The sequence below is a fragment of the Lithobates pipiens genome, unplaced genomic scaffold (genome assembly GCF_037356315.1).
Source record: "Lithobates pipiens isolate NorthernLeopardFrog02 unplaced genomic scaffold, aLitPip1_a1.2 Scaffold_35, whole genome shotgun sequence".
Taxonomy (NCBI): Eukaryota; Metazoa; Chordata; class Amphibia; order Anura; family Ranidae; genus Lithobates; species Lithobates pipiens.
This window is the reverse complement of record NW_027507811.1, coordinates 17514892-17535705: the sequence shown is the minus strand read 5'-3', so window position 1 is coordinate 17535705 and position 20814 is coordinate 17514892. Positions and strand designations below refer to the sequence as shown.

The 20814-nt window shown below is 48.0% G+C and overlaps 1 protein-coding gene across 1 annotated transcript in view; it reads right to left on the bottom strand.

The window, feature by feature from the left end:
- Nucleotides 1–596: 596 nt before the first annotated feature.
- LOC143955175 (uncharacterized) overlaps nucleotides 597–20814 on the bottom strand; it is a 74743-nt gene continuing 54525 nt past the window's right edge. Inside the window, 4 exon segments of the mRNA XM_077465267.1 lie at nucleotides 597–4154; nucleotides 19927–20068; nucleotides 20418–20561; nucleotides 20684–20781. Of these exon segments, the coding sequence (XP_077321393.1) occupies nucleotides 2962–4154; nucleotides 19927–20068; nucleotides 20418–20561; nucleotides 20684–20781 (1577 nt within the window). The 3' untranslated portion in view covers nucleotides 597–2961.

The window sequence follows — 20814 nt, the reverse complement described above, 5'->3', positions numbered from 1 at the left end:
TCTCCTGAACTGGCTCTGCTTGGTATACAAGAAGATGACCAGAGGCCCCGCTATACTAAACTACTGATATATTATCTTTTGTATTATGCCAAAAAATAAATCTTACTTAAGTGGACCTCCACATCACCTCCAACAGTGACTTTCTGTGAGAATTCCATTAATAGTGCCTTACTGTTGTACAAGCTGACCTATATGAACAGGAAATGCCCCAAAAAGTTTGACGGTATTCGTGGCTTACTAGCACCAATATAGGTATGTGGGTTATCCTTCCCCCCTATTTTTCCCCTCCCCCTATACCTCTCCTCCTACCTTTCCCCTCCCCACCATTCCCCCCTCATGGACCTACCTCCCCATCCTTCCCTTACCCTCCCTATCAGCCTCCATTGGGTGTTTCAGATTTGCAGATAAAAAACAAGTAATAACGGCTGGGAATTTCACAATTATCGTTGCCTAACTGACCAATCGGCTTCCTATATTGTTTATATTCTTTGCTCTACTATTTGTAATATGTATGCACAGACCTGTATGTACTATGAAAATTAGCAACCCCTTGTTGTATCATACTTGTCTTTTCCATAATAAAACATTTTCAACCGTGAAAAAAAAAAATCACACCTTTAATGTAATAGAAAAAACAAGTACAGATCAGAAACATAGTCAAAACATAAGCCAGGGTTAGGAAGCCAAAACCAGTAATCAGATGAGCAGGTAATCAGGAAGCCAGAGATCAGCGTAGTCGGAAGCCAAAGATCAGGAACCAGAAGGGATGTCAGCCAGGCAAAGTCTTTAACAGGAACTCAGCAGAGACACTCAGGATATGTTAAATGAGGTGAAGGCATGAAAGACATGAACAAGGCAGTTTAAATTGCCAGAAGGGGCTGGCTGTAGGCTGGACTGTTTAGGCAGGTAATGGTAACCAGGTGAGACACTGTGGTAACAATGAGTGGCTGGTAATTAACCGACAGCTGAGCAGCCTTGAGCACTGAGAAGAGCTTCTAGAAGCCCAGCCCTGACAAAGGGAAGGTCTACCTTAGAAAGAATGGGAGGATGTACTGGCCCCTTTCCTGACTGCAGATCCTCAACTGGCGAATTGTGATTTGGTCTCAGAGTCAGCATGGAACTATACTAGGGTTGTCTCCTCATCCCTTTAAACCTGAACACATATGAATTACACAGGTTCTGAGGCTAATTTAATGCAAATAATGGCTGTACACACGACTGGACTTTTAGGTCTGACGGAACGAATCCGTCGGATATTACGATCGTATATGGGCTCCAGTGGACTTTTTTTTCCCAAAAGTCTGACGGACCTAGAAATAAAACATGTTTCAAATCTTTCCGACGGACTCCAGTCCGGGTTGAAAAATCTGTTGGTCTGTATGCTAGTCAGATGGATGAAAACCGACGCTAGGGAAGCTATTGGCTACTGGAACTTCCTTGTTCTAGTCTGGTCGTACGTCATCACGTTCAAATGGTGTGCTTGTGTGTGGCCAAGTCCGTTCCTTCGGAGAGTCCTTTGGAACTCTGCCGAATGTCCATCGAGAAGACCATCGGACCTAGTCCGTCAAAAAGTCAGTCGTGTGTACGCGGCATTAGGCCCCGAGTTTAATTACCTCCTTAATCAGCCACAGAACATGTGTCATTAATATGTGTTCCGTTTTAAAGGGATGAGGTGACAACCCTAGATTATACATTGGTAAAGGCAGAAATACTAGTCAGGCTGGGAGTGAGTGTTGCTTTGAGGACGAGCCGAGTTCATGGCTGGGGCTTTGACAGGGATAAGCCTGCCTGTGTGCAGCTGTATCATCTAATGCAGGGGGTCTCCAAACTTTTCAAAGGGCCAGTTTTATTGTCCTACAGACTTTAGGGGGCCGGATTGTGGCCGGCAGGAGTAGAAAATGTCCCAGGCCCAGCATCAGTGAGAATAAATATGAACTCGGGGGTTGGTGGTCAATAAGAGGAGGAGGAGTACTGCCCCTATTAGTAGGAGGAATAGAATCCCATGATTGGTATTGGTGGAATAAATACTGCCCCATTGTTGGTGTCAGTGGGAGGAACAGTCCCCCTAGGGCTGGAGAAAGGCTATCAAAGGGCCATATTTGTCCCTCGAGCCACAGATTGGAGGCACCTGTTCCAGGAGGTCAGGACTCTGGGTAGGCCAGTCAAGTTCCTCCACCCCAAACTTGCTCATCCATGTCTTTATGGACCTTACTTTGTGCACTGGTCCAAATCATTTGGTGGAGGGGGGATTATGGTGTTTGGTTGTTCTTCAGGGGTTGAGCTTAGACCCTTAGTTCCAGTGAAGGAAACTCTTAAGACATCAGCCTATCAAAACATTTTGGACAATTTCATGCTCCCAACGTTGTGGGAACAGTTTGGGGATGGCCCCTTCTTGTTCCAATATGACTGCCCACCAGTGCACAAAGCAAAGTCCATAAAGACATGGATGAGCGAGTTTGGGGTGGAGGAACTTGTCTGGCCTGTGCAGAGTCCTGACCTAGACCTAATAGAACACTTTGGGATGAATTAGAGCGGAGATTGCGAGCCAGGCCTTCTCGCCCAACATCAGAGCCTGACCTCACAAATGCTCTTCTGGAAGAATGGTCAAACATTCCCATAGACACTCCTAAACCTTGTGGACGGCCTTCCCTGAAGAGTTGAAGCTGTTATAGCTGCAAAGGGAGGGCCAACTCAATATTGAACAGACATCCACCAGCCTCTCTGACCAGCTGCTTAATAAACAAGTACCCGCCCTCTACTATTAACCCGCTCCTAAACCTGCACAAGGCTGACTCGTCTACAACAGAGCTCTTCATACTATGACCCTCCAGATGTTCAGGAACTACAATTCCCACCATGCCTAGTCATGTCTGTACATGTCAGAGTATTACAATGCCTCATGGGACGTGTAGTTCTGCAACAGCTGGAGGACCGAAGTGTGGAGATCCCTGATCTACAACATCAATAAGGAAGCTCACTCCTATGAATTCTCTGGTGTTGCAAAAGGTTTCCTTTCCTAGTGAAAGATTTCCCGCACTCTGAACATGAATAAGGATGCTCACCTGTGTGAATTCTCTGATGTGTAACAAGGGCTGCTTTTTGAGTGAAAGATTTCCCGCACTCTAAACATGAATATGGACGCTCAGCTGTGTGAATTCTTTGATGTTTAACAAGGTTTCCTTTTTCAGGGAAAGATTTCCCGCACTCTGAACATGAATAAGGACGTTCGCCTGTGTGAATTCTAAAATGTTTAACAAGGAATCCTTTCTGATTGAAAGATTTCCCGCACTCTGAACATGAATAAGGACGCTCACCTGTGTGAAGTCTAAAATGTTTAACAAGGAATCCTTTCTGATTGAAAGATTTCCCGCACTCTGAACATGAATAAGGACGCTCACCTGTGTGAATTCTCTGATGTGTAACAAGGGTTCCTTTGCCAATGAAAGATTTCCCACACTCTGAACATGAATAAGGACGCTCGCCTGTGTGAATTCTCTGATGTGTAACAAGGGATGCTTTATGACTGAAAGATTTCCCGCACTCTGAACAAGGGAAAGGACGCTCACTCGTGTGAACGATCTGGTGCTGAATAAGGATTCTTTTCAGAGCGAAAGATTTCCCGCACTCTGAACATGAATAAGGACGCTCACCTGTGTGAATTTTCTGATGTGTAAAAAGGTCTGCTTTGCTAGTGAAAGATTTCCCGCATTCTAAACATGAATAAGGACGCTCACCTGTGTGAATTCTCTGATGTGTAACAAGGAGTACTTTTTGAGTGAAAGATTTCCCGCACTCTGAACATGAATAAGGACGCTCGCCTGTGTGAATTTTCTGGTGTCTAGTAAGTGCTCCCTTCTGAGTGAATGATTTCCCGCACTCTGAACATGAGAATAGATTGTCACCTCGGTGATCTGTTGATGGATCTGCAGTGTGAGATCTTACATGGATATTTCCAATCATAGTATGTGATTGATGAGAAGATTCCCCCTGATCAGAGGGATCCATTGATGTCTCCGGACAGGAAGGTCTGTGATGTATATTTTGTGTATTTGGATTTCCTCCTGGAGGATCCTGTGTGATGACATTATCTTCTGACTTACAATCAGCAGATAATAGAAGACGTCTCTCCGAGGAATTCCTGACATCACATCCATCTGTTGGAAAGAAGTAAAAAAATAGAATAAATCTCAGTAGATGATAAATAAGTGGAGTTTTGGCTCCTCCTCCCCGTCGGTGGAATAAGTGGAAATGCCGATCTCACAGCTGGGCTCCTGTTCTCCCTCCAAAATCAACCAGAAAAGTCTTCACACCGAGTCCATATATCATCTGCTAATTCTATAATAATAAATAGCTATGACTGAGGCTTCATTATCCAAAACGCGTGGATTGTTACTACATCGGATTGGCCGGATTTTATATTATGAAGAGTTTGCAGATCATATATGGACTCCCCCATCAGCGTGGAGACAAGCTAAGCTGTTAGTGCAATGGTTTATTAAAGGGTTAGATCACCTCTACAGAAAAACTGTAAAGCTTCACAAACACCAGATCCCCTCCCTGGACTCTGCTGTACATATGATGGCTCTGACCAATCAGAATCCATCTGGTCCATCCTGGCAGCTCAGTATGGAGAAGACAGAGCAGTGGGCTATTTCATATCCCCTGACCATTGGAGTAGTGAGAGAGTCCTGATAGCAGAGAATGGCTGACGGTAAGTACAGTGAGGACCGGGGGTGGGGGGGGGGGGGGGGGTGGGGTGAAGGGGGTCCGGTGTTAGGTCACCTTTACAGTTTTTCTATATTAGGAAAACGAACCCTTTAATGTGACTTTAGGGGTCTGTTTGACCAGTGATGTCTCATCTGCCTTCCATTGAAGGTAATGAAGTACATATTGTGCTCCATTCACTTTCTCCAACCACAGCAACCCGGGAAAGTGACAGCCGGACCCGGAAGTGACGTCATCCACATACAGTGTATCTGGAAATTATTCACAGTGCTTCACTTTTTCCACATTTTGTTGTTATGTTACAGGCTTATTTCAAAATGGATTACATTCATTAATTCCTCAAAATTCTTCAAACAATCCCCCAGAAAGACAACGTGAAAGAAATTTGTTTGAAATCTTTGCAGATTTATTAAAAATAAAGAACAAAAAAAATCCCATGTACATAAGTATCACAGCCTTTGCTCAATACTTTGGTAGAAATTACAGCCTCAAGACTTTGAGTATGAGTCTACAAGTTTGGCACACCTATTTCTTTATCGTACATCACAGGACACAGGGAAGCCATAGTAATTACTATGTGGGTTATACTCCACCTATAGGTGAATGGACACTGGTGCACTCAAAAGACAGGAAGTCCCCCTCTATATAACCCCTCCCATACTGGGAGTTCCTCCGTTTTTTCGACAGTGTCTAAGGTGTTGGTCACAGTTAATGAAGTGCTAAGAAGAGTTCTGTGCTCAGAAGACTGGACAACTGTAACGCACTTCTTATTGGGATTCCTAGAAAGAGTCTACAGAGGCTTCAGTACATCCAAAACTCTGCAGCACAGATCCTGATGAGAGTGCAGAAACAGGAGCACATTACCCCTATTCACCACTCACTCCACTGGCTTCCAGTCTCCGCCAGGATTGAGGATAAGGTTTCCCTCCTCACACACCAATGCCCTTCTCAAACCACAAAACCCAATACGTTCCCTCCTCAATAGTGATGGACGAACTTCCAGCGGGACGTTTCGCGAACGCGGCCAATAGTTCGCGAACCGTAACGTTCGCGGCGGGCCCCATTGACTTCAATGGGAGGCGAACTTCGCAAACCTACAGGTCAAATTTGCAGCCACAAAATAATTAATAGCTGTGCAAACATAGTCCCACCACATGGCCAATGACATAACACATGTATGAGGTGAATCTGGGATCGACAACTACAAGCCTTCTTTTTTTATATGGGAAATTGTTGTGACAATTCAGGACTGTGGAGCGCATGAAGGCAATGGAGGAGAGGGAAGGTCAGGCACCAGGATAGGCAAAGAAGAGGGTGCAGGAGATGATCACCAGCAGCGTGACATACAGCAATGACACCTGCATCGTGAGAGTCATCTGACAACAGCACCGTGATAGAGAGCACTGACATCAGCAGCGAGACATAAAGCACTAACACCTGCACCGTGATAGAGTCATCTGACACCAGCACCGTGATAAAGAGCACTGACATCAGCAGCGTGACATACAGCAATGACACCTGCACCGTGATAAAGTCATCTGACAACAGCACCGTGATAGAGAACACTGACATCAGCAGCGTGACATAAAGCACTCACACCAGCACCGTGATATACAGCACTGACAGCAGCACCGTGATAGAGAGCACTGACATCAGCAGCGTGACATAAAGCACTCACACCAGCACCGTGATATACAGCACTGACAGCAGCACCGTGACAGAGAGCACTGACATCAGCACCGTGATATACAGCACTGACACCTGCACCGTAAGCAGCCCCAGGAGGAAGTCAGCATAGCACAGGGATGGTGGGAGCCCCTCATAATGAGCATAGCACAGGGATGGTGGGAGCCCTTCATAATGAGCATAGCACAGGGATGGTGGGAGCCCCTTATAATAAGCAGCCCCAGGAGTAAGTCAGCACAGCACAGGGATGGTGGGAGCCCCTCATAATGAGCATAGCACAGGGATGGTGGGAGCCCCTCATAATAAGCAGCCCCAGGAGGATGTCAGCATAGCACAGGGATGGTGGGAGCCCCTCATAAAAAGCAGCCCCAGGAGTAAGTCAGCACAGCACAGGGATGGTGGGAGCCCCTCATAATGAGCATAGCACAGGGATGGTGGGAGCACCTCAAAATATGCACAGCAGAGGTACAGCCCCAGGAGGAAGTCAGCACAGCACAGGGATGGTGGGAGCCCCTCATAGTATGCACAGCAGAGGTACAGCCCCAGGAGGAAGTCAGCACAGCACAGGGATGGTGGGAGCCCCTCATAATAAGCAGCCCCAGGAGGAAGTCAGCACAGCACAGGAATGGTGGGAGCCCCTCATAATAAGCAGCCCCAGTAGAAATATGACACCGCTCAACCTCTTCAAAGAGGAGGGTACGGGCATATAGTACGGTGTGCTTTTTTTGGACAAGGAAGTGAGCCAAATGAAGAAAGAAGGTCTCTGTGCTCAATTAAAAAAATTGTTTATAGACATATACATGGTCTACTGGTCACATGTGTTGAATTCACTGTCGTGAGCTAGGCGAGTACGCTTATCGGTCACGATCCCCCCTGCTGCGCTGAACGCCCTTTCGGACAGGACACTGCATGAGGGGCAAGCCAACAGTTCGATTGCAAATTGGGCAAGCTCTGGCCAGAGGTCAAGCCTGCCCACCCAGTAGTCCAGGGGTTCATCACTCCTCAGAGCGTCCACATCGGTCGTTAACCCGATGTAGTCGGACACCTGACGGTCTAGGCGTTCCCTGATGCTGGATCCGGATGACACCTGTCGATGGGTCGTCTGAAAGAATGACCTCATATCCGAAGTCACCAACACATCTTCAAACCGGCCTCTTCTTCCAGGCGCTGTTGGATTGGTACCCGCAACTCCTTCAATGGGGTTGGGAATTGCTCCTCTGCCAGCGCATGCAAAAGCAGAATGCAGCATTTCTCAAAGCAAGGCCTGGAAGTGCTGCATTCTGACAGCCCTCTGTGACGGCGGTAACATTTCCGCCATTTTGTGTTTGTACCGGGGGTCTAAGTACGTTGCCACCCAGTACTGGTCCTTGACCCTTATGCTTTTTATAGGGGGGTCCCTATTAAAAACACTGGAGCATGAAGGCCCCCATTTGCACTAAAGTGGAAGCGGTGTGGTGGCCTGGCTCCTGCTCATCATCCAGGATAATGTCATCCTCTTCATTCTCCTCTCCCCATACACGCACAACAGGGATCCCAGAAAGGTTTAAAGCATGCTCTTCTTGCTCCTCCTCATCCGCCCCGGCACCATCCTCCTCTGACTCCTCTTCAGACTCCTGTTGTTGACTTGTCTCAGATAGAGTAGCCCCCCCTGGGAATTCATCCAGCATTGCGACTTCCATCATCTTCCCGCTCCTGCTCCTCCACAGCTTGATCAATGACACGACGCAATGCACGCTCCATAAAGAAGGCATAAAGGTACCATGTCACTGGTGGCGCCATGGCTGCGACTGACCAGTTTGGGGATATCCTCAAATGGGCGCAGAAGTCTGCATGCGTCGCGCATGAGCAGCCACTGGCGCAGTGAAAAAAAACCCAGTTCCCCAGAACCGGTTCTGCCGCAGAGTTCATACAGGTAGACGTTAACTGCACGCTTCTGCTGGAGCAGCCCATCAAGCATATAGAAGGTTGAGTTCCATCGCGTCGGGCAATCACAAATAAGACGTCTGACCGGCAGATTGTGTCACCACTGAATGTCAGCAAGGCGAGCCATGGCCGTGTAAGATCTTCTGAAATGGGCCGAGATTTTCCTTGCCTGCCGCAAGATGTCCTGAACCCCAGGGTATTTGACAACGAATCGCTGCACGACCAAGTTTAAGACATGTGCCATGCATGGCACGTGCGTGATTTTGCCCTGTTTCAATGCGCTAAGCAGATTGGCACCGTTGTCACACACCACTTTACCAACTGTCAAATTGAGCGGTGTTAGCCACTGATCTGCCTGTGAACGCAAAGCTGAAAGGAGTGCCGGGCCAGTGTGGCTCTTGGCTTCCAGGCACAACAGACGCAGCACGGCATGGCAACGTCTCACCTGGCATGTCGAATAGGTTCTGGGGAGCTTGGGCGGTGCAGCGGAGCAGCAGAAAAGGAGGAGTCAGCCGAGGAGGAGAGGGAGGAGGATGGAGTAGGAGGAGGAGAAGAAGAGTCAGGCCTACATGCAATCCGTGGCGGTAAAACCAAATCTACACGGGTGCCACGGGTTACATGCTTGATGGCCGTCAGAAGGTTCACCCAGTGGGCAGTAAAAGTGATATACCTTCTCTGCCCGTGTTTGCTAGACCACGTGTCTGTGGTCAGATGTATCTTGGCACCGACACTGTGTGCCAGAGATACATTCACTTGCCGCTGAACATGGCCATATAGCTCTGGGATGCCCTTCTCTGAGAAATACTTCCTTCCTGGGACCTTCCATTGGCGTGTTCCAATGGCCACAAATTTGCGAAAGGCCTCCGAGTCCACCAGTTTATATGGCAGTAGTTGGCGGGCTATGAGTTCTGACAAGCCAGCCGTCAACCGTTGGGCAAGAGGGTTATCCGGCGTCATAATTTTTTTACGCTCGAACATTAGGCCCACGGAAGCCTGCCTTTTTGCAGAAAAACGTGAGCTTGGCGTGATGGAAGGTGGAGTGGAGGACAATTGTGAGGAGAGAAGAGAAGGAGAAGTAGAAGACGAGGCTGGACGGTGAGAGCCTGCAGTGTGGCTTTGTGTGTTCCGTTGCTCCCACTGGGCTCGGTGATGGCTGCTCATGTGCCTTCTTAAGGCGGTCGTCCCTAGGTGAGTGTTGGGCTTACCGTGACTAATGCGTTGACTGCAAAGATTGCAGATGGCAACGCTATTTTCAGCAGCGGACACGTTAAAAAAAGCCCACACTGCGGAGCCATGTACCGGTGTCCTGGGAGCGCCAGATGTGACCGTACATGGTCGATGACTCGCTCCTGATACATTTGCAGTCTGCTTTGTCCCTCCTGTGCAATGTAAGTTATTCCTGCTTCTCCTCCCTATCTGCTGGTCCATATTTCCCTCTGAACTCCCCTCCTCTTCCTCTCTTGTGGGCACCCACGTGACATCACTAGACACGTCATCATCAACGTCACCTTCCCCACCGCTATAAGTAGAGATCTCGGAGTAGGCAGCAACACCGGGGACCAACCTCCTCATTGGGCTGATCTGGGTACTGTCGTCAGACTGCTGAGTAGTGGTAGTTGCTACCTCCTCTTCCTGATCCAATACCAAGAGTGGCTGCGCATCAGAAAATGTCTTCTTGATATGGATCGGAAAATAATTCCTGTGACTCAAGCGGAAGGTATGTGGTGGTGGTGGTGTTGTTGGTGGTAGTGTCTTTGGGGGTGCACATAGCAGAGAGTGAAGAAGAGGGTGCAGATCGAGAGGATGAGGAGGGTGCAGAAGAGTAAGGCTGAGCGAGCCACTCAACCAAGTCTGGTGCGTCCTTTAAAGTAATTGAACGTACCTTCTGCAACTTCCCACTTTGGCTCAAGCCTGTTGCTCCTGCCCTACCCCTACCACCCCTGCGGAAGGGCCTGCCTCTTCCTCTGCCTGTCATTTTTTAAATGACCCTGTGACAAAACTCTTAGTCCCTATACCGATGAAGGACTGCTGCAGTATAGGGCAGCGGTCAGCAGTAGTGCACCTCAACCCTATGTACTGTGGACCTATACCAGTCCTTATAGAATGGCAGACTGTACCTCACTCAACCCTATGTACTGTAGCACCCTAGACAGACCAAGTTACCAGTCCTTATAAGGACTTTTGTGGACCAAGTAGGTTGTGTGTGAGTGATTAGCAGACTGTATGTCAGTCCTTATACCAATGAAGGACTGCTGCAGTATAGGGCAGCGGTCAGCAGTAGTGCACCTCAACCCTATGTATTGTGGACCTATACCAGTCCTTATAGAATAGCAGACTGTACCTCACTCAACCCTATGTACTATAGCACCCTACACCAGGTTATTACCAGTCCTTATAAGGAACTTTCTGGAACAATTAGGTTGTGTGTGAGTGATTAGCAGACTGCAGCAGAAGGGCAGCAGTCAAGTATAATATTCTTTCTATATTTGGAAGAAAGAATATTATACGTGTACAAGCCTATTACCATACCAGTCCTGAAAAGAACCTTTGTGAAACTAATAGTAACAGCTACTGATTAAACTGACCCTCACTGCCTCACACTGCTTCCTGCCTGTCCCTATATAAACTGACAAAACAGAGGCTACTGGAACAATAACTGGAATAGCACTTTTGTGGACCTGATAGTAACAGCTAATGATGATGACTAAACTGATTGTCCCTACAGCAGACACACCGTCCTGTCCCTTTCTCTAAACTGACAAAAGACACTCAGGCTGCTGCAACAATCAGTAGCACAGCAAACCTATATACACCTAACACCTATACCAGTCCTGAAAATAACTTTTGTGTACCAAATAGCTAGCGATTTATCTCTCCCTGCTCCACACAGCAATCTTTCCCTATAGTGACAGAAGAAAGAATGTAAAATAGCCGCCGGATCGGGTGTATTTATAAGTTAGGGGGAATGTCCAAGTGTCCATGTGCTGTAATGTCTCAATTGGCTGTCCTGTACCCCATGATGGATGTGTCATCAGGTCAAAGTTCTTTTACACAGTAAAAACACGGAAGTCCGCTGGGCGAACGGCGGCAATAGTCCGCCGATCGGGCGGACCGCAAACAGCCTGTCAGGGAAATAGCCGCAATCTCACGAGGTACGTTCGTGTTAACGCGCGTCGGCGCCTACGTAAGCGCAAAGTAGTTTCCAGACGAATGACCGACGCGACGTCTAACCGGGCGTGCATACGCAGTGATGCCACGAATACACAACGTACTCGACGTAGACGTACGATCGCTTCGACGCGCTCGCGACGTGACCCGGTCATCTCGCCCATTTAAACGATCGCCTGACACTCCTGCATTGCTGGATTATCGTCAGCTCTTCTGTGAACCTGTACCCGTGCTTCCTGTTATCTGATCTCCAGTGTACCGACCCGGCTTGTTTGACCTGTTCCTGTTGTTCTCCTGGCTCTGACTCCTGGCTTATACCCGACGTTCCTGATCTGCTTCCTGCACCTGATCCCGGCCTGTTTGACCATTCTCTGGACTTCCGCTGCCTACTCTCGGACTTCCTTGCACAGTTGCCCATCTAGGCTTGCTTACCCAGTACCTGGCCTCTACTACTGCTACCTGGCAACCTGTGCTACTGTGGGCACTGCATCCCTGTGTCAACTTCAGGGTTGTGCTGCGCTCGGCCGCAAGGGGAGCCCTCTCAGCATTTCGGCCTCACTCCTGACCGTGACAGTATAATCCAGCCATGTGAGAGGTCGACAGAGGTGTCTCCCCATTGGAGGCCGTCTTACAAGAACTTACGGCCCTTACTCCAGCCATTCAGGAGCTCCGAGAGAAATATCACCGGCTGAAGGAACGCCTTCAACACCCGCTTGAACCATCCACCCTCTCTGGCCAAGTTCCTGCTTCTACAATCTCAGCCGCCCCAGAACCACGAGTCCCGGCCCCGGAACGCTTCTTCGGGGACCGAAGAAAATTCAGATCCTTCAGAAACTCATGTTTCCTCTACTTCTCCCTGCAACCTCAGACCTTTTCTTCAGAAGCAACCAAGGTGGGGTTCACCATTTCATTACTGAGGGACGATCCCCAGACGTGGGCCCATGGCCTGCTGGAGCAACGCAGTCCTTGCATGGATACTTTGGACCTGTTCTTTGAAGCCATGGCCCGCTTGTATGACGACCCTCTCCGGACAGCTACAGCCGAAGCAACTCTGTACACCCTTCGCCAGGGTGGGCGACCTGCAGAGGACTATTCAGTAGAATTCCGTACCTGGAGCTCTGACTCCGGCTGGAACGAAGCAGCACTAAAATTTCAGTATCGTATGGGGTTGTCCGAAGCCCTTAAGGACGAGTTGGCCAGATTGAAGATTCCCACCACTCTTGAGGACCTCATCTTACTCGCCATCCAGCTCGACAGGCGTCTACGGGAACGTCAGTCCGAACGCTCTCAGACTACTTGCTCCATCCAGGCCCCACCTTCGGCTCATCCAGCAGTAGCCCCCGTTCTGAGGGGCATTCCCCGTCCCGCTTTAACCTCCGAAGAGAGACTCTTCAGCCGTCAGGCACACCTCTGCTTTTACTGTGGGAAATCGGGACATTTCATTAACAACTGCTCCACAAGGCCGAGTAAGCCAGTCCCAAGCACCCCATCTCATCTTCAGGTAGCAAAGTCAGCTTCTGCCCACATCACTCTTCCAGTCACATTGATGGTGGCGGGCAGCAGGATCCCTCTACAAGCAATTATTGACTCTGGAGCCTGTAGTTGCTTCCTGGACTTAACCTTGGCTAGGAGTCTGGCTCTCCCACTGAACCTTAAGGAACAGAGACTGACCGTTCGTTTAGCCGATGGCTCCTTACCTAGTTCAGGTCATGTCACCAAGGAAACTAGTCCCATCCTGACGATCACTGATTCGGGTCACCAGGAATTCCTAAAGTTCGATGTTCTAAGCTCCCCGATGTTTCCTGTTATCCTGGGGATCCCTTGGCTACAGGCTCACAACCCTCAGATCGACTGGCCCACAAGGGTGGTTTCCTTCACATCTGCCTACTGCCTGCAGCACTGCCTAGATTCCGTCCCTCGCAACCTGCCCAGTTGTTTGACTGTACAACCTGCACCCAGTCCGGCTCCTCACATACCAACAGCCTACCTGGAATTCAGAGACGTGTTTGACAAGAAGAAAGCCGATATCCTACCTCCACACCGCCCCTATGACTGCCCCATTGAATTGTTACCCGGGGCCCCCATTCCTTTTGGTCGGATATTTCCCCTTTCGGAGACTGAGCTGGAGGCTCTGAGACAATACATCGATGAAAACCTGGCCAAAGGATTCATTCGTCCCTCTTCATCCCCTGCCGGAGCAGGTATCTTCTTTGTGGAGAAAAAAGATAAGACCCTAAGGCCATGTGTGGACTATCGGGAATTAAATAATATTACCCTCAAAAAACGTTATCCTCTTCCGCTTATCCCTGAACTCCTCCAGAGGTTCCATACCTCACGTATCTTTACAAAACTTGATCTACGTGGGGCTTATAATCTTGTCCGTATCAGGGAAGGGGACGAGTGGAAGACCGCCTTCAGAACAAGATTTGGTCACTTTGAGTATTTAGTCATGCCCTTTGGACTATGTAACGCCCCGGCAACCTTCCAGCATTTCATTAATGATATCTTTTGGGAGCACCTTGACCACTTTGTTGTCGCCTACCTTGACGACATTCTGATTTTTTCAACCTCACTAGAGCTTCACAGGGTACATGTTAGGAAAGTACTTGGTATTCTTAGAACTCACGGGTTATATGCCAAAGCTGAGAAGTGTGATTTTGAGAAGGAATCTATCCATTTCTTGGGACTCATTATTTCCACAGGTGGAATTGCCATGGACCCGCAGAAAGTAAAATCTATCCTGGATTGGCCCGCTCCTTCTGACAAAAAGGGTGTACAGAGGTTTATCGGGTTCGCAAACCTTTACCGAAGGTTCATACGGGGATTCTCCACCATCGTAGCCCCTATCACCTCGACCACTCGCCAGCACACCAAGTTCCACTGGCCCCCAGCAGCTCAGTCCGCCTTTGATCAGCTCAAGATCCTTTTTACCTCTGCGCCCATCCTGCAGCATCCAGATCCCGCCTTGCCCTTCGTGTTAGAAGTTGATGCCTCGGAGGTGGCCACCGGGGCGATCTTATCCCAACGCCAAGGTCCCAAAGCTTTACTGCATCCTGTAGCTTTTTTCTCTCGGAAGATGAGCCCCCCAGAGAAGAACTATGATGTAGGGGACCGGGAACTCCTAGCGATCAAAACCGCCCTTGAAGAATGGAGGTACCTCCTGGAAGGTGCCGCTCACCCTATTCTAATTTTCACGGACCATAAGAACTTGGAGTATCTCCGTACGGCCAGACGTCTGAGACCCCGACAGGCCCGGTGGGCCTTGTTCTTTTCAAGATTCAATTTTCACATCACCTATCGCCCAGGATCCAAGAACAGCAAAGCAGATGCTTTATCCAGGATGTTTCCTGATACCCCAGAAGGAGCCCCACCCGGTACAATTTTGTCCCCCCAAAATTTCCTGTTGTTACAACCAGACCTAAGGTCTTCTATTGAACTGGCTACTAGGCAGTGTACAGAGGCCGAAGTTTCTTCCCTGAAGAGCCAAGGAGGGCTTCTATGGCGCCAGGACAAGATTTTTGTTCCCCAGCAGGCCAGGTTACTGGTGTTGAAGACCTTCCATGACCACCAACTTGCAGGCCACTTTGGAGTGCGGAAGACGACGGACCTTGTACGGCGGTCCCTATGGTGGCCTACCCTGGGAGCGGACTGTAAGGTATACGTGGATTCCTGCACCATCTGCCAGCGCAACAAGGGATCTAACACCAGACCCTGGGGTTTGTTAAGGCCACTGCCAGTCCCGGAGAAACCATGGAAAGAAATTTCCATGGATTTTATTGTGGAACTACCTCCCTCTGAAGGATTTACGGCCATCTTGGTGGTCGTGGACCGCCTGTCCAAGATGGCGCATTTCTTGCCGCTAAAAGGGACCCCTTCTGCCCTAGATACGGCAAAAACTTTTATTAAGGAGATTGTCCGGTTACACGGGGTACCTGATAGCATTGTATCAGACAGAGGGGTACAATTCACCTCCAAATTCTGGAAAGAACTGTGTAAATTGCTCTCAATTAAGATATGTTTGTCATCTGCCTATCACCCACAAAGTAACGGACAAACCGAGAGGACCAATCAAACCTTAGAGCAATACCTGCGATGCTTCTGCTCCTTCTCCCAGGATGATTGGGTTTTCTTGTTACCTTGTGCGGAATTTGCTTATAATAACTCTGTACACGCCTCCACCAACCAGTCACCCTTCTGGGCAAACTACGGATTCCACCCTTCATTCCTGCCTAACACTATTCCTGAATCGTCTGTCCCAGCTGTCCAAGACCGAGTAAATCTCATCCACTCAAACTATCAAGTACTACAAGATACCATGAGAAGGGCCCAGGAGGAATACAAGAAGCAGTATGATAAGAGGAAGAGAGTCAACCCTACCTTCAAGACAGGGGACAAGGTGTGGCTTTCAGCAGCAAATCTCAAACTGCCTTGTCCTTCCCGGAAACTGGGACCTAAATTTCTGGGTCCTTTTGAGATCAAACGGGAGATTAATCCTGTAGCCTTTGAACTTGTCTTGCCCGAATCGTTTAAAATCCACCCTATATTTCATGTCTCCCTCCTTAAACCTGTTACCTTTAGTCCATTTTCAGGAAGAGAAGAAATGCCCCCGCCTCCAGTTCAGGTTGGTGAAGAAACCGAGTACGAAGTTGAGTCCATCCTCGACTGTCGTCGGAGAGGTAGGACCATCCAGTTTTTAATTAAATGGAAGGGGTATTCTGCTGAGGAGAACTCGTGGGAACCTGCCAATCATGTACATGCTCCTAAACTTTTACGTAGGTTCCGCAGCCGGTATCCTGAAAAATGGGCTCGGTTGGGCATCCGGAGGCTGCCCCTTGGGGGGGGGCACTGTCAGGGAAATAGCCGCAATCTCACGAGGTACGTTCGTGTTAACGCGCGTCGGCGCCTACGTAAGCGCAAAGTAGTTTCCAGACGAACGACCGACGCGACGTCTAACCGGGCGTGCATACGCAGTGATGCCACGAATACACAACGTACTCGACGTAGACGTACGATCGCTTCGACGCGCTCGCGACGTGACCCGGTCATCTCGCCCATTTAAACGATCGCCTGACACTCCTGCATTGCTGGATTATCGTCAGCTCTTCTGTGAACCTGTACCCGTGCTTCCTGTTATCTGATCTCCAGTGTACCGACCCGGCTTGTTTGACCTGTTCCTGTTGTTCTCCTGGCTCTGACTCCTGGCTTATACCCGACGTTCCTGATCTGCTTCCTGCACCTGATCCCGGCCTGTTTGACCATTCTCTGGACTTCCGCTGCCTACTCTCGGACTTCCTTGCACAGTTGCCCATCTAGGCTTGCTTACCCAGTACCTGGCCTCTACTACTGCTACCTGGCAACCTGTGCTACTGTGGGCACTGCATCCCTGTGTCAACTTCAGGGTTGTGCTGCGCTCGGCCGCAAGGGGAGCCCTCTCAGCATTTCGGCCTCACTCCTGACCGTGACACAGCCGAAATTCGACACGAAACGACCGCCGGGCGAACCGTTCAGCCATCACTACTCCTCAATCCACTGACTGTTTTAAAAAAGGTCTTAAGACATTTCTTTTTAGTAAAACCTTTTGCCTCTTTTAGATGTTTTGTTTAATTGTATAAACTACTATTTTTTCTGTTTCTTTTAATCTGGTCATCTTGTTTAGGGGTTGGTTGCTGGGAGGTGTCTACACTCATGACCCTGTCCCAGCTACACTTTGTGATACATATCAATATCTCTGCCTCTCTACTGTTTATAGACGGCAGATATCCATTTTAGTGATCAGCGTGATATTTGCTTCAAAACAAGTCCACACATGACAGGTTTCCCATTTCAGGGTTACCTAGGAGGAATAAGGGGTCCCAGTAATTTCCCATATGACCTGATATAGGGGTGTCTGGACTTGAAACGTTACAAATTATCTGAGGAAACTAAATATGTCCATATTATGGCTGTGCTATTATTACTTTGGAAGTTATGAAACATGCTGAAGTTTCAGAACTATACTAATCTGTCTGCACTCTATGTGGTTTGAGGTATTTACGACACGTATCTGTTGGTTCTCTGAATGGAGAGGGTGACAGTTGTATGACAGGCCTGAATATCCTGCCAGGCAACCTGAGCCTTGTTTACGGACCTAGCCTGGTTCTGCTTCCTCTGCTGAGATAACCTTTCTTTCCTTTTGAAAAGCTTTGGATTCCTAAGACAAGGGAGGAGGGAGTTCAGATTCTTCTGTAATGTTACAAGGTTAGCCAAGCTGTCATGGCTGCGTTCCAAACAACATGGCAACTAGTTACAACATTTCCTGTCCCGTACATGATATCGTTACACTCTGGAGCTGGTTTTCTTCAAGGATGTCTCTGTACATTGCTGCATTCATCTTTTTCTCGATCCTGACTAGTCTCCCAGCCACCACCATGCTTCACTGTAGGGATGGTATTGGCCAGGTGGTAAGCGGTGCCTGATTTCCTCCAGACATGACGCTTGCCATTTAGGCCAAAGAGTTCAATATCAATCATTTATTTTCTCATGGTCAGAGTCCTTCAGGTGCCTTTTAGCAAACACCACGCTGGCTGTCATGTGCCGTTTACTGAGGAGTGGTTTCCATCTGGCCATTCTACCATACAGGCCTGACTGGTGGAGTGCTGCAGAGATGGTTGTTCTCCTCTCTCCACAGAGAAATGCTGTAGCTCTGTCAGAGTGACCATCGGGTTCTTGGTCACCTCCTTGATTAAGGCCCGTCTCCCCCGATCGCTCAGCTTGGTGATCCGCTCTAGGAAGAGTCCTGGTGGTTCCAAATATTTTCAATTTACAGATGATGGAGGCCGCTGTGCTCATTGGGACCTTCAATGCTGCAGAAATGTTTCTGTACCCTTCCCCACATTTGTGCCTCGATACAATCCTGTCTCGGAAGTCTACAGACAATTCCTTGGACTTCATGGCTTGGTTTGTGCTCTGACATGCACTGTTAACTGTAGGAACTTATATAGATAGGTTTGTGCCTTTCCAAATCATGATTTCAAACAAACTTCTTTCACGTTGTAATTTTGAAGAAGATAATGAATTTAATCAATTTTTGATTAAGGCTGTGACATAACAAAATGTGAAAAAAGTGAAGGGCTCTGAATATTTTCCAGATGCACTGTAGCTTCCAGGTTCTTATTAGGGAAGGGAGATCAGTAAATTAACATTCAATCACTCCCCTCTATGTGGTGATACCCACTATTGAGGTCCTGGACCCACAAGTGGGGTGAAACATGGCAGGGGTGCACGTGGGGAGAGAGGTGGTGTGGAAGTTATACAGCCACCTGATCACTTCCTCCTGACCGACAACAGTCGGCTTGTCAGTGCCTAAAATCTGCTGCCGATGTATATCATATATTAGTGGCAAAGAAATGGTTAAAGAAGGTGGTACTCTGTATATACACCTAAATACACTGGTGTACCACTATCTGTGACAAATAAACTATTCATAGATATTAAATATTGTAAAGCTCTGCACTCCAATAAATGGAATACATAGAAAAGGTGGTAGGGAGATTTCACTCACTTATACCGGAACATAAGGAAATTAATCTGATAGAAAATATGCAATCATGTGAAGCGTCCAGTACAAGAAGCATGTGTTCAGTGAAAAATTACATGGGCAGATCAATACTCCAGATGTGCCAACTCCAGTGCACCACCAATGAGGTCATACACACTTACAGGTACTGACAATTGCATTTCCTCTCTCTAATAACAATGTACCAGATTTGGCTGTGTGGCGTTGTTCATAACTTTTTATAGCTTAGTTACATCCCAGTAAATAGCATCAAAAGTCCAGTCCTTGGAACCAGTGCTGGGACAAGGTCAACCAGTGCCCAGGGCAAAGATGCCAAACTGCACCCACTCCTCATTCATGATGTGCAAGTTTAGGGAATCCTACACCGATCAGTCACTCCCTTGTCTAAATCACTGTCACTATCACTACTCCTATCAGCCTTATAATATAAGGAAGGTGCCCCCATCCCTACAGTAAACCATTGTGCCCAGGGCAGCTACACCACCTGCCCACCCCTTGTCCCGACCCTTCTTGGAACCCATCCAGGGGTCCCGCAAAGGGGAAACTCCACCACAAAGTTCAGTTCAACTCTTTATAGTTTCCTTACTGAACACCTCCCATACAGGAAGAGACCACGAGGTCCGATCCGGTTCAGAATCAGGAAGTGACACATGCAGGGGAAGGAACATCACAGCACCAAGTATTAACTCTTACCACACCACACATTAACCCTTTAGTAGGCAAAAACATATTTTACCTTTTAGAACCTGCCTATAGGATGATGTGAAGATCTCATAATTATCCAACATTTTTTTTTACACTACAATCCTTATACTTAGAAGTAAAATGAGACTTTGACCTGTTTTTTTTCCACAATGTCTGTTACCTACCTGTGTCAAAAGGTAGAGAAATGTCCTTCTGTTCACTTTTCATAATCATCCCAACCTCCTCCGTGAATGGCTGATCACCCCCCACATACGTCTCTACTTCTTCTTCTTTAACCTCAGCTTTTATATTAATCCGTTCTTCACCCTACACCAAAAATAATAGAAAACATCTATTAAAGTCAACTCAAGGCAGACATCAAGGACACAAATGACACGTCATTCAGTATGTACCCTCTGTTGGAAGAACACAAGGATGAAGAGGACCAGCGATGTGTCTGGGCTTAAGACCCACAGAGGAAAGGAATGTATATTAAAAAATAAAAATGGGGGGTGAAAAACGTAGGGCGTTCAAAGTAGCGATAAATGGGGATGGGGGGGGGGGGGGTAACAAAGGCTGCACTTCAGATGTTGAAGTAAAACAAGAGACTACACAGAAGAACGTCATCTCATGGCTTAGAATATATATTTAGGTCTAGATGCCCAGCCCCACCTACCTGATGATGGTGGGGGATGGTGTGATCTTCCTGTGTGGAAACCCGGGAATACAGAGGACCTCCCTCCTCCATAGACTGCGGATCCCCGGACTTCTCTTCTTTTTCTACTTGAACCTTAACTTTGATGTCTTTCAGTTGTTCACCCTAAACCCCAAATATGATAAAATGGATTTATAAAAGGAAACAAGAGATTAAATAAAAGAATGTTATTTTGAAGCGTATAATTGTATAACATATTTGAGTTCTAATTGCTCAGCCCCACCTACCTGATGATGGTGGGGGATGGTGTGACCTTCCTGTGTGGAATCCCGGGAATACAGAGGACGGGGACATCTCTCTGGTGGGTTCCCATTACTGGATCCATCTGTAGGAAACACACACACTGACTGAATACATT